We start from the raw sequence: 14,792 nt of genomic DNA, 5'->3' as shown, positions 1-14,792 counted from the left end.
TATTTGGGGCGCGGGGACCTTCGACTCATGAAATGTATTGCAGATAATCAGTACATTAGAAATAAATTATACAATTAGTGGATTATCCCGTTATTAATCGTAAACGATAATCGGCATCGTCAGCGATGTTAACAAACATTTTTTTTTTTTCAATTGTTTTTCAAGCCGTGATATAAAAGGAATCGCTCGCTTCCCGTTTCGAGGGTCGGAATCTTAATATAAGGCGTACGAAGAGAGGGCCTCTCTCCAATAAATATGCTAAACGTCTTTCCTCCGCAGAGGAAAGGTTTATAGGGTTGACAAGATGAATGCCGGATGGAATAGGGTATGGGTATTAGCGACGCGTTTTCAAATCAGAATAAGACGGGGAATGCGAATTCGAGATCGAATCGTATATATATATAATAGCGATCCCCGTGGGTACAGGGCGCTTTTTAACCTTTGGAGAGGTCGGGAGGGGGGGGGGGGAGGGTGTGTGCAGTCTCTAGAATAATCATCAAGATTTTACATCGGAGGACTTTTTCGTATACCGCGAGGCGTATGTCAAATTTTATTTATTTTTTTTTTTTTCATTCAAATTTGGCTCGACGCGTAATCCGTACTTCGAAATTCAGGACAGATAGCATTTTTTGCATTCAGTGGCTTCGAAAAACCATTTGGTTAATCCACGACTTCTGTAGGGAAAAAAAAATGAAAAAAATAAAAAGAAAAACCGGCTGATTTGTGAAGTAACCGGCGTGAGGTAAATGGAATTCATTCGTAGCACTTTTGCTGTCGATGTGAGCAACTGAACATGCGGTACGAAAAGAGAAATAAATGAAATGAAATGAAATTTTTCCGAAGAGAAGAGTAAACGCGGCGGGGGGGGGTATATGTCGTACGGTGAGACGTGCGCAAGTGGATCACGGGTGTGCACGAATTAGGCATAGATCGAACCGAAGCCCCGCGTGTTTGTGACCAACCATTAGCCAGCTCGGAATTGGGATAAGCGACAGACGAGGGAAACAGGGTGCAAAGTAGGGCAAATCGGCCGTCCGAACCAGATGCAAAACAGTTGATTGCTTCGAACGAGTTTTGGACGAGTCCTGCAGGCCGCACGATAGTTCGTGATGGGTTTGGATTGGTTTGTCAGTTGCGTTTTGTTCCCGAGACCGTTTTTACTTTTTCTTTTTTGCTTTCGCTTCATTGATTTATTCATTTTTTGTTTAACAATTTTATTTTACTTTTTTTTTTTTTTTGTTGGGTCAGCTTTTCTACCCTTTTCTCCTGATTCAATAAATTTCTGGCTGCGGATCCGAGTTGTGCAGCGGATTCTTTATTCTTTACACAATGTAATCGCAACTTCGTCGAACTGCCCTTCTACCTTGAGAGACCTTGAAAATTATTTGACGGAATGAAAAAACAATCGTACAAAATTGCAGTTCAGATTAATTCGTATCGTTTGCTTTTTTTTTTATTACTCACCGCGTACTGCAGGTTCGTCGTCTATTTGAAGTTTCAGAGAACTCGACCTCCGAGAAAATCTAAGCGTATGCCAAGTGTCGTCGTTGAGTCCTTGGCCCGCCGTTAGGATCTGGAAAAAAAAAAAAATCGACTAAATATTACGAAAATTATGTGAAGTTCAGGTTGGTACCGCGGTAACAAAGTTCGTTAGGCTTCCGATATCTTTTCGGAATTCACGGGGATTTCAGTTTAAGAAGCGTTTTGTTGGATTACGCGAGGGGGGTACCTCGAACACGAGACGCTCCGTTGCGAAATTCTCGAGGCATTTCTGGTGTGCGAATAGGAATTTTCGTGGCATTTTAGCCCGGGGGACGTCAGAGCATTTAATCGCGAGAGAAAATCACATCACGCTATCGCTCGATGGTAACGTATAGCTCTTTTATATCTCTGGGCTTCGAAATAAAATGTAAAAATTATGGGAGGGGAGGGAAAAAAGCGATGGAAACCGGCATTTCGAGTTCCGCGTACGGCGCATAAATGTGGGGTGATATTTTATTTACTTATCAGGTGATTCTAAGCCCCGCAGTCTTGTTATACACGTACGTATGGGTCCCGTGGAAGGGAAAGGCAAGCTATATCAGCAGCACCTAGTCGGAGGCACGGATGAAACGATGGAGATTAACGTTATGCAGGGTAGGATAGGAGAAAAAAAAAAAAAAAAAAAAGTGCCGTCGTTGGGCTCCGAGAGTCGCAGCGGGTGCGCCGAGCGCCGGAAACCGCGCGGAAAACTCTCGTCGAATGAAATGGAGATAAAAAGATTTCACTTCCAGTGGGAAATCGCGTTGAAAATCTATCAGATGGGCGGATATTACGGTCTCACGGTTCAATTTTTATAACTAGAGGAAGAAACCTCACCGTTATGACAATGAGATAAAGTTCCCTCTTTGAAATTCACGCCTCTCGAAGCAGTTGAAATAATTCCGGTCCTGTTTATTACAGCGAGGATTCCGAAGATGAGAAATTCGAGAACCTGAGTCAAAATCAAATTTCGAACAGTCTCGTCCAGAGATCTTTTCTCGTCTCGAAAATTTTCCGCGATTCTCGATCAATTTTTATTCACAGATTCGAAAAAACTTCAAACCGTGTGGACGCCAGCTATTATACCGCACTGCAGCGGCGAGCGGAGTAATTGACTCGTAAATAGATTATTTGATGACCACCCGGTGTCGCGCTTTTGGTATACGCTATAATCTCCTTATATCCAATAAATCTGCGATGCGGGGTCAATTCCCAAGCGAATTGGAGCACCCGCCTCATTAGTCCTAGTTGCATAATTTTGAAGCATTGCATGCCGGGCTTAGCAAAGTGAAATTAATTACGACCTGAAATTGATTAAGTTCAATCGACATGTTATTGCGCAACGATTTCTAATCGTACGATTATTTTTCGAATATCCAGCCGCCGGAAAATCGTTCGAATTCCTTGAGAATAACGGCCATCTATCGCGTACCGCGCCGTGCAGCCGTGGAGGTAGATCAAACATTTCGGTTGGAATTTATGGATGTTCTCACGTACGCAGTTGGAATATAAAAAAAAAGTGCGGAACATTGAGTCCGTTTAACAAATGGATCGCGACGTCAAAACTCTTCGGGAGCTAAAACGATGAATCTTTTTCCTCTCTTAATACCGCACGAAGGGATCACCCCGTATACCGTACCATATAAATAAGTATATCCTTGACGTGACGGAATGGCGGCGGTGACCCTTTCGCGAGTCGTAATTTACGATGGACGGACGTCAGCTGTCGCTTTCGAGAACTTGAAAATAATCGCGATTGTGTCAATAAAAATACAAACGACGTGCGAGTGTAAGATATAATCGTATGAAAGTAAAGGAGATTCGGAAGATCGAGATTTATGGTTTCATGTCGCGTGCATATTTTGCTCATAATTTCTGAGATTTGACTCGGCGATTCGATTCCTTGATTTCGAAATTTTTCAATCGAATTCCGAACAAGTTACGACTCGGTGAGCCGATTAATCCTACAGCGCTGTACGATTTTCTCGGCTCGAAATCTCGGTCCTCGCCCGAACCGCTAGGTACGACTTCGCGAATTGGAATTAACTTCCCTATAACTCGCACGATTCCGCTTACAGTATTGGAGGTAATCGATTTGCATTCATTTTATTCGCATACATCCAGAGTATTCGATGCAACGAATTCCGAGTCGGAATATTACGCCGGAGCGGGTCCAAGAGAAGAGACAAAAAAAAATATGGAAGTCGACGAATCGGAGGCATTTTTTTTTTTTTTTTGTTTTTTTTTTCAAGGCGGGGGAAAGCGAATTCTTCGCGAAATAAATGACGTCAGCGTATACAGCGTTGTTCTCCGTCGTCCGTAATATCTCCGTGTTTACCTACCGACAAGGGGTGAGTGGATAAGAGAACGAGGATAGGGTATTGCCTCCTGAAATATGCAGGCTCGTGTCTCCTGGCACTGGGTAATCCGTTTTCGGGTTCCGGGCACACACCGTCCCTTTAACGTGAACGGTGTGTGTCCGGGACGTCCCGGGAACGCCGGCCAACAACGACGACGACGACGACGACGATAACGAGTGAGTGACGGTGAACTGACCGGCGAAGGTGGTAAACGTAAACGCAACGAGGTGCCCCTCCTATCCCCCCCCGCGGTGTGCGATCACACGAATTAAACCGACCATAATTAATTATCCGGGCTACGAGGGTGGAGGGTGCGCGGGGTTCGAACAAAAGCGGGACGTGGAGGAGGGAAGGAATTAAGGTGGAAAACCGGAAAACAAAAATTGAATACCTACGGTGCGTATATTGCCTTATATTTCTGAACAGACGTACACGATGTGATTGGCTCCAACATCCGATCGAATCGATGGGACGTTTTTTTTTTCTATTTCAACACCCGTGCGACTCACCTTTTCACGGTCACCTATGTGAATGAGCATTTTCGCCTTGCCCTCCTCGAGGGAAAGCTGTAGTCGATCTGAACTATTTTCAAGGCTTGTCGCCAGTAGCAAACCGCGAGGTTGCGTCGTTTTGAAACGAACAACGACTTCTTCCGCCTGGGTTCTCGAATCCTCCGGCATCAGAGCGGTCATTTGTTGCGTACCGTTCAAGTGCAAGGTCGACGCATCTGCGAAACGAAGGAAAAAGAGGGAAACCAAATGAATTGCGAAAAAGTATGACGACGCAATTCGTGAGCTCTTCGGCCCCACGTGGACACTCACCTTTGCCGCAAGTTGGTCCCGTGAACGGCGTTCCCGTACAATCGCAGTGAAATCTGTTCCACCCTTCTAAGCAATGGCCGCCGTGCATGCACGGCTGTGAAGAGCAATGTGCGGATTGAACGTGGCAGGCAGGTCTGACAGCGCCTGAAAAAGAAGAAACAAGACGATTGGCTTGATCGAATCGACTTTTCAAGGACTATAATGTCGATATAGAAAAGCTCCATTGCTTCACACGAATCACGACCTAATTATAAAACCGTTGTCCAAGCCTCGTTCAGCCTATAGTCGAAAAAAAACCATGACACAAGCGACCTTTTTAAACTCGAATAACACTAAAAGATTTTGAAAAATATCTTGATCTGTACGTTCTCGAAGTTGTTCCGAAGCATCAATTTCATCGTGCTTTAGCGGAGTTCAAGTGACTGATAGATTAATTCGCGTGGATTGGTGTACGTATTCAATATTTATATCTGTATTTATATGTATATTCATACGTATACCCATGTAAATTAGATTTGGAGAGATCGTTACCGGAGCATGTCATCCGTCAAAGGCACGATTAAATGTTCGATCTACCATAGATATCTACGTGTACCTAATTTAATGGCGAATCAATGGAGGTTGTTCGTATGTACGTGTACAGTGTACTACGAAAGCCTATTCATCTATTCGATCGACACAAGGTTCGTTACCTCAATTATATTACACAGAAAGTAGAGAACCAGAAAGTCGTGACTAGAACATAATTTCGGTTAAGATCGGTTGCGTTTGTTCGAGTCCTCACTTCGAACGTGAATCGATTTTGAAAAAATATGGAAACGATGTTTGGCTTCTGCGAATATCTCCGCGGGTGAATTTAGCGAATTCAATCCGTTTGCGAAACTGTTGAAATTTTTTTTCTCGAAATGATTAATAAACATGTAATTCCTTCATCGACACAATCCTGTCAGGCATGAATAATAAAATCGTTTCGAGATTCCTCGACACATTCTGCTGCAAAAACTCGTTCCACCGATAGTCTGCACTCGCGACTAGGTATTTACAACTTTTATGTAAGAAATAACGGCGAGAATTCACGTTTATACGTGAAAGCCATCTGCCATTGACAGCTAACGATAAATCTATTTTCGCACTAGTTAAGCTCGTCTCTGGAACGGTCTGTCATTTTCAATCGTTGACCATCTTTTTTTTCTTGTTTTTTTTTTTAATATTGAACGCAAAACGAAATTGCTTTTACCATCATTCATTCACTTCTCCAAACGGTCGTTCGATCGATTGTAATTATCTGCTCCATATAAGACATAATTTTGATACTAGGTCCGTACAACGAACTGTCAGTAGCCGATAATATAGAGCGATATAATTTTTCGAAAATTGTTAAAAGGGTTCTCTTTGATTTTTTATTCAATCAATTTTTTTAATTAGTTGTTCCGTTTCTTTTCCTCGAATTCGCGAAGGTATCTCATTTACCGAAATGATGCGATTTCGAGTAAATAATTCGCAGGTGAAAGAAATGCGTATAAATGGAATATTGTGTAAATATTATTTTCGAAATGTTAACATTCAATTTATCGTTATGTTTAAACAAGTGTGATTATTCGCATCAACCAGACATTCTAAAGCTTGTAAACGTTCACTCTTTCCAAGAGCTGCGGTGTCCGAGTGGTTAAGGAGTCAGACTCGAAATCTGATGGGCTATGCCCGCACAGGTTCGAATCCTGTCCGCAGCGACCAAATTTTTTTTTCTCGAACTTTTGCTCTTTAAATTCACCGATTCTGTTGAGACATACGAATCCATTTTTTTTTACTTTTTCACGTAGTTACGTCACTCCAAAAATCATGACGAAAAACTTGGTCACAATGATGACGCAAACAGTGACTTTTGGGATACACTTTTATACGAGATATAGATTTTTTTTCGTGCATAATTGGGTACGTTGTAAAATAAAAATTTATTCATGTAACAATAAATGAAGATCTTCAACATTTTTTTTACTCATCGTTTCTAATCTGATCTAATTTTTCAAACGGGGCTAACGTTTAGTTCGGTTTCCTTCAGATCAGAACAGAAGATAGGTAAAAAAATTACCAGAATCTTGTTGTTGAGCGTATCCAGCGATATCGACGGGATTTCCATTGATCACAAGATCCCTCATGCAACCAACGTAGCCTTGTCTGAGAGCGCCGCTCCACAAAACCGGGGGTACCGTCAAAGGTGCGAAAGGCGCCCCGACGCCGCCAATGTACAGCAAACCGTCCAAATCCAGCTGCGTCGAATCACCTGAGGATTGAATAATTGAAAAAATTATGCACAACAAAATCGATAGAACAATCAATTTAGTTTTTGACGAACTTGGTTTTTTTTTTTTTGCTTATTTTTTCAAGTCACTTTTCTTTTTTTCATCGCGCCTACAAGTATAAAACATTCTGCGCTAGCTTTGTAACTTCTGTTACATATACCAAAAATGACGATCTACACAGCACTTCGTTATTATATTCGAACAGGGAGAGACAGCGGTGGCATTAACAAGAGAATATCGTCATCTAATTACGTATCGTACAATAATTGGTATTGCGGAAACTGTTGTACGTATATAGATGGATATAAACGTAGATATAGATGCAATTATTAATTGCGTGTACGGTGGCCGTTGATTATCACTGCTCACTTAATTCGCTACGTTTTCTGTACATATACAACGTATTAATTGCAGAATCCATGACAGTATAACACACATATACGTCTATACATATACATTTGTACAATTGCGCCGGTACCATCCCGCAGCCGCAAAGGCTAATTGTTACTAATGAAAACCAATTAATTAACAATTCAACGGGTAAGATAGGAGTCCGCTGACGAGTTTCAAATCACCGCTGCTTCCATCGAATTTCAATCATCTTTGAATAGTGCGATTCTATTTCATTTTATCTCATCGTTTCCCAGACTTCGAATAGGACTTCTGAATACTCGTTCGTCGGACTGCACGAACCACGTCGAGAAACAACTTTTTCAACCTCTCTGCATTCCAATTTTGATTTTGCCGTGGCCCACCAAATTGTTAAAAACCAAATATTCTGTAGTATGAACTTTTTTTCTCCGTATTCTATACTCGATGAAAACAGTTGTCTGTCAATAGCCCTTTGAAGAAGGAAATAATTAACAAAAAAAAAAAAGCGTTTCTGTGTGTTCGAAGAACGAAGAAGTTTCGTGCAGAAATAATTCATACTCAATCGACTTTGTCTCGCAACTTTTCAAAACGTTATCGAATGCGAGTAACGATAGAAAACCTGATCTAACTTTATTCTATTATTTATTATTATTGTAAATAAGATGGTACCCCGAGATCGTTATTTCAGTACTTGCAGTTACAATTACGTAATTTCTAAGAGAAAACTATTGCAGGGTGCTGAAAGATAAGATGTAAAATTCTAAAAAAAACGTGACTGCAGACGAGATGCATCATTGACGGATGATCTGACACGAGTAATCGTATACTTCACAAAACTATAGCAACTGAAACTCTCCGCATCAATGGAATAACGTAGTTCGAAACTTTGTACAATTATTTCAACCCCTGATAGAAAATAAACGGAAAAAATAACGACCCCGCTCTGTTCACCGCGTTAAATTGGACGTTTGCAGTGCCGCGACACTGACGCCTCTGTGTGCAATGACGATAAAAATTAATAGGATAAATAGATAATAAATAATAAAAAATAGAATAGAAAATTGTAGTAACAATAATACTATTGTCGCAAGAATACACTCGTATCTGACGATGTAAGGTTATAAAACAACAGGTATATTTTTCTTCTAATTGTCGGTTTGCATTTACAGAGTTTTACGAAAAACGGATACACCTTTTTAGGTTTCACTTCCGTTGTCATTTCCGAGCAAACTAAGTTCAGTTCGTGAAGTTGATGAGATGAAAATTTGAACAATAGCTTATAATTAAGAGGGGGAATTCTCATCGTGAACTTCATTTTGTACAACTTGAGATTTTCGGGATATTTACCCGCAAGAATCACTTTGTATGAATGGAACTTGAGTTAATATTTGAAAAAGGCAAAGCTTCAACGATTTCCTAATCTCTGAGACGTAAAAATAATAATAATACCTAATAACGATATCATTTATTATTATCATTCCCTCATTTGTGCAGAATAAATTTATACAAAGTATATTTTAGCGCGTCCATTCTTTTCCGTAGACCTGGATTCCTTTGTTTTCGGCATTCCTATAACGTGGATTTTTATTCTTACCACAATGGGAGAGAGGTAAAAAAATTGAAAAAAAAAGAAAAAAAAAACACGACCCAGAAGAAAATCGAAGGAACTGGGTAATGAATTGAAAATTCAACTGTACAAAGATTTTAGTAATTCATCATAAGGCAAAGCGATTCGTTAGGATCGAATTGCATGCAGTGTGTAAAGAAACAATTCCGTGTGCGAATACTAAGAATACGAGCTCAATATACACAGAGAAGAAAAGAGGGAAGAAGAATCTTTCTTGGTTCGCGAGAATTTAATTTCTGAAAAACTTGACCATTTTCGGTCATAATCCGAGAGTCGCGTGTCCTGAATTCGAAAGCATGGTCCAACGAGGAGGGGGTAAATCGGACGGAGCGAAATTCCTCGAAACTTGATAATCAGGTATATCCTGATTTCGGAATTTCGTCATCGTGTATTCGAATTCAGCGACCCCATATTATAATAAATGTGAAATCACCATGACAACGTTTATAACAACAAGAATGAGGCTACCTCCTGGGTGAATTATGCACGCGATTTTCTAGGTGGCGTTTCACGTTCGACAAGGTTGGATAAAGATTATACGACCACGAAATGAACATCTATACATATATGGGTATTTTGAGTTACATGAACACCTGAACAAATAGTTGATCTCACATGCTGAACATGCTGCATAAAAATACGTATTTGTATAGTATGTAAATATAAATATAAATGTGCACGGTGTGCATATGTGACGAATGCATTACAAGTGGTTGCATGATAACGGATCGAAGTCTAAAAATAACGTCGAATCAATATGCGTTATACGTAACAAGAAAATATGCGGAACTGGAAAATGGAATGGAATTTATAACGCGAATTATAACACCCCGGAACATTTAATAATTTTATCATCACGATGATCGCTAGGGAACTCTAGAATTTTTATTGAATATTCAATCAAGCTTTCATATCTCCCCTCCATCCCCTTCTCCGTCAATGGATTCATCGAAATACTACGGGTGAAATGATATTATGACGCTCTCATTTGCTCGTTCGGCACGACTGAGGACAACTGACGGCGACGGCGACGCGACGCTGGCATATTGGCAGTATTTGCATTTACGTCGTCGCCGGATTCCCGCTTCCCGAGTTGTGAAACATTGAAAAAAAGAAACTTTAAATTCGAACCGCTGGTACGGGGGTTATACATTTTATTCCGGTCATTATCGGCTGACGTTTCATTACGACTTGTCCATACATCCGGATCATGATCAAGGGGAGCCGAGTTTTTTTTGTTTTTGTTTCTCGAATTTTCTCTTATTTATAATATCAGAAATATCGAACCGCTGGAAATGAGAACTCGTCAAAGTTTCGCGATATCATTCGTCGCGAACGAGATATTGTAGGAGGCTGATTTTTATTCCGGGTATTTCATTGATTCGTGATAAAGGCTGCAGTAATAAAGACTTTCAAATGTCCAATTGATTTTCAATAATTTCTACAGATTCCTGAAGACGTTTATGTACTCCTCACCTTTCAGCTTCACTGGAAACCGTACAAATGATCTTCTATGCCATTTAAATAGTCACAAACAATTAAGGTTCAATTATTCACGTAATCAAGCATTTTAGCTAACAATTATCAATCAATTCGTGCTTTAGTTTTTGCAAGTTTTGCAGAGAAATGTTTCGAAAACGTCACCGGTGAACATTTATGCATGTCGAGGTCATCTTATCGATGATTCAGAGGTCGTTGGTGGCTGTTTTGAATGGATAGAAACATGTTCTTCTTCACCTTCACGTCGTAGACGGTTTTTTAAAAGATCAACTCGACGAATTTCGAACTGCAGAATTCTTTATTTCTCACAGCTTGGGAGTTTGAAAGCTTTTTACCAAGAGCCGATATTGTACTTGCCGATCACCTTAGATAATGAAGTGCGATAAATGGCAACGGATGATTGAATCAAAGTAGTTTGATCATTCCGTCTACAGGGTTGCACGAAATATTTAATGGATACTTGCAGTTTCTCCCCTTACCCGGTGTACGGAATTCGGCGGTAACCCCATCGACGGTTAATCGTCCATCACGTTCTACCCTACGCAATGCAACGTCATGCCATGTGCTGTCATCGACACGGCGTCGCGACGCTCTGACCTTGACAGGCCCACTGCCAAGGTCGGCGTGAAGGTAGAGGTGTCCACCTAGTATTTCGAAGGCGAATAGGTCCGTCTTGAAGAAAGAAAATAACAAAAAAAAAAAAAACAAATTGAAAATTAGTATCGGGATACCGAAAGTAATGATCTTTTGATTTTATAATTTGCAGTACACTTGTATACCATTGAAAGTTCGAAATTTGACTTTATCGTTCATCGTTCAATTCTCGTGACAAATTTTCATTCGATTTTCAGTTGAAACGAGATGAATAAATTTCTTGTTTCAGACGTTAAAAGTTATTTGATTTCAGTGAAACACCGCAGATTTGTGTTATATATAATTTATACGCGTCCTATATATCGTGTACGTGTGCGGGACGGAAATAATTACCCAGTACTGTTTTGTGCTGGGAGTTCCGTTTCCTACACGAGTCACCGAGCCAAACGGAAATTTATATATTTGTACGTACTCGAGGAAATTAATAATTATTTTACCGGGATTAACAGCGGTACAAGGTGGCTCATTAAAATAACTCCGACTGTACGATAATTATTACCTTTTATACAGGTGGTGAAACGTAAAAAACGGCGGTTAGGTAATTCAAAGTTGGAAAAATATGAACAAAAATCAAAGAAAGTTGTAACAGATGTGCGCTGTAGGTGAAATTTTTTCGATCGGGTTATTTTCCGTTCCGTCCATTCAATTATGTAGCATGTAAATTTTGAAAACGTACCCTGGTGTGACCACCGCTTTTACTGTACATGACTAAACCGTTGGGTTCATTTGTTCGAATTCTGAACGATATACTTCCAGATTTGGCAGCTTTCCACGGTGGGAGAACCTGTAACACAATAAAAAAAACGGGAAACATTTAAAAAATGAACGCTGCACCCGCTTACAAAGCACCATTTCAAAATCAATATTACACAGTCGTGTGTCCGATGGAAATCGATATGGCTTCCTGGAATGAAAACACTGAAAATCAAATGTAACGCAGCTCAATTTTTTCCCTTCTTATTTCCAAATTCCAGACTAGTTACACACGTCAGTTCGGACACAGGTATATTCACTGCCGGTGTCTGTGTGTGTAAATATCATATCGGATCCGACGAATTGCAATTCCAACCAAACCAGACTTTTCACAGTTGATTTTTGCATGTATTAAAGTTTAACCGTCGCTAGCGCCGGATATGGAAAGAATTTTATATTTCCTTAAATAAAATCCGCTTTCAAATATGCATTTCCTTTTCTAAAGTTGGCGGTGCGGGACGACGAGGTGCCGCTGCAACTATAAAAAGCTCGGAAGTTAAAAAATTGTAAAAAATCTCACAGAGTAGAGAAACGAGAATTTATAAGTCACAATTGTTCCAATTCGTCCTCCACCAGCTGTGTTATCTCACAGTTACTTCGTGGAATCCCAAGCCTGAAAAGCGCCGTGAGCGTTTCACATGAGCTTTTGCTGATTATCGTTCGTCGTTAAATAATCATCATTGTTTACGTTACGGATGACGAATCGACGGGTAAAAATTGGTGTCAATTTAAATCGAGCCTTTGATCTTCGCTCATCACGATCCGGTATATTCTCCGGGTACGCATAAGTGCGGAGCTTATGTATCATATACGTATGTATTTTTGACTGGAACAGGAAAATCCTGTAAACTCGGGGGGGAAACCTTTGAGGATTTATACGTACGCTTCCAGAATTATGAGAGAGAGATAGGAGGACTCCAAGACGGAGATGAAGATCGAGGGTGAAAATCCTCGCTCCTCGCTCCTCGCTCCTCGCCTCGCTCTCCCCTTTCCCCCGATTCATCACCGTTCGGTATCCCTCCTCGGTACCATGCTCTCATCCCTTAGTGGCGCGTCGAGTGGAGGGTAAGGGATCAATTAGAAAAGTTAAATTACTTTCCAAAAATAAATTATTTACTAATCCTAGAGATTCCTCGCTCAGATGCACACGTTGAGTATAGATGTTTATGTAGATCCGCGGTAGCAAATCGCGCCAAGCGTCCCGTAAGCCTTTCTTCCTCCTCTTTACTTTTATTTTTCCAATTTTTCTTCTCCCGGTCCTTCGATCCTTGGAAGTTTTTACTGATTTGTTTTTTTCTTTTTTTTTTCTTTTTTTTTTCATACGACCCCACTCGAGAAACCGGACGCGATAGCTCGGCTTTTCGATTTGGATTTCAGATTTTTCCCAAATTTTCCACCACCGACCTTGGCAGCCAGCCAAATTATTTTCATTCAAGTGCCGTCGAACGAAATGATGTGTTCAGAAATCGATGAAAAATAATACAAAACAGGGACTGGAAATAAGAAAAAGAGAAAATAAAACTCAATAAACAGAGAATTCAAATAAGGGTTTATATTTGATATTCTCGAAAAGCGCTACAATAGCAACGGGTTTGAGTCAGCTTGTTAAGATTCTCCGAAGGAGTCGTTAGACCGGAGAGTTCTTAAAAGGGATGAAAGATGCTGCTCGTGGTGTTCTCTGTAAGGTTTTTTTCTCCCTTTTTTTTTTTTTTTGTTCGATTTTTTTTATTTGTCGTCTCGTCCGTCTAGTATTACGTTCGACTGAAAACGCAGCGGAGCCGGTGAGGACGGATGAATGTGACTTTTACTCGCAGTAATTTGTACATTGCAAATTACTAGGCTTATCAAGTTTCTCAGGCTATAACTTCGATAGCTCGTACATACGTCTGTGAGCTTTTTGAGCTTGATTAGCTCGTTAAAAATACGAATTGAAAAACAAAATGGACGAATGCAATTCGAGACGAAAAATTCATGAGCGTGCCACGAAATCCGTGTATACCGTGATATTATCAGATTCGCGATTTTTAATATCAGCAGAGGATCGATGACCTCGAAAGCTTTTGAATGCCGACATATATGAAACGCTGTCGAATTTCCTTCCGAATATGCTATTTTGGCTATGGAACATCGTTGAAATATTTTCATAACTTCGGTTCAAAGAAATGTTTTAAAAGCATTTTTCCCGTTTCTCTTTGAACTTTGTTTTTTCATTTATTCGTCGATTTTTTTCTGTATCCGCGTACTAATCAAGATCCTATAGATCGTGGCGGTCTTCAAGTCAATTGAATTAGAAGGCTTAGGAGTATTAGTGGCATCCGCGGTATGTAAACCAAAGTACATATCGTGCATCCTATTTGTGAACTGTACATCTATTGATTTTAGTCAGACGTGTCAATGTCCTCCTCTCGCACCTCGTTCCACTCGGTAGTCGGCTGACTATGGGAAACCCGATTTCCGATTCGTGTTGCATTATTGTTATTCATTATACTGCCAGTTAAGCGAGAATTGACTGGAACCCTTGTTACTTCATGCTTGTCTACTTCCCTCTGACACTTTACTTCCTCGGATACAATAGACGCGGTCTACGCGTATTGCACGTCCAATTGAATCGCGAGGTTTTGCTATACGTTCGAAAACGAGTAGATTCAAACGGGTATTTCCCAACTGACAAAAGTCACGCTGCAGTGGCAATCGAATCCCGGTTGAAAAAAAAAAAAATGAAACTGTCAAATGTCATCCCAATTGTTTCGTTGCATGATCAAACGATTTATCGATTAATGGGCTTCGTCTCGTGTTACCGATGTTCTTTTTGCTCTTTTTCTCCGATAGTCGATGGAATTTCCAATTTTTTAATTATCGAGGATTTTAATTTTGCGAAATAAGG

At 40.3% G+C, this 14,792-nt stretch overlaps 1 protein-coding gene and 1 non-coding gene across 11 annotated transcripts in view; one reads left to right on the top strand and one right to left on the bottom strand.

Moving 5' to 3' along the window:
- Nucleotides 1-14,792, bottom strand: part of LOC105689490 (neurexin-3) — a 147,679-nt gene that overhangs the window by 45,195 nt on the left and 87,692 nt on the right. For all 10 annotated transcript variants that reach the window (XM_048650205.1, XM_048650207.1, XM_048650209.1 and 7 more), the window contains 6 exons: nucleotides 11,832-11,939; nucleotides 10,981-11,173; nucleotides 6,792-6,983; nucleotides 4,703-4,846; nucleotides 4,391-4,608; nucleotides 1,465-1,573 (listed from right to left, as the gene is read on the bottom strand). In XM_048650205.1, coding sequence (XP_048506162.1) covers nucleotides 1,465-1,573; nucleotides 4,391-4,608; nucleotides 4,703-4,846; nucleotides 6,792-6,983; nucleotides 10,981-11,173; nucleotides 11,832-11,939 — 964 coding nt within the window. The remainder of the gene's footprint in view (nucleotides 1-1,464; nucleotides 1,574-4,390; nucleotides 4,609-4,702; nucleotides 4,847-6,791; nucleotides 6,984-10,980; nucleotides 11,174-11,831; nucleotides 11,940-14,792) is intronic.
- Nucleotides 6,351-6,432, top strand: Trnas-cga. The gene has a single exon. It is a non-coding gene; the product is annotated as a tRNA-Ser (tRNA).

The sequence above is a fragment of the Athalia rosae genome, chromosome 2, assembly GCF_917208135.1.
Source record: "Athalia rosae chromosome 2, iyAthRosa1.1, whole genome shotgun sequence".
NCBI classification, from domain to species: domain Eukaryota; kingdom Metazoa; phylum Arthropoda; class Insecta; order Hymenoptera; family Athaliidae; genus Athalia; species Athalia rosae.
This window is presented reverse-complemented; position numbering and strand designations above follow the sequence as displayed.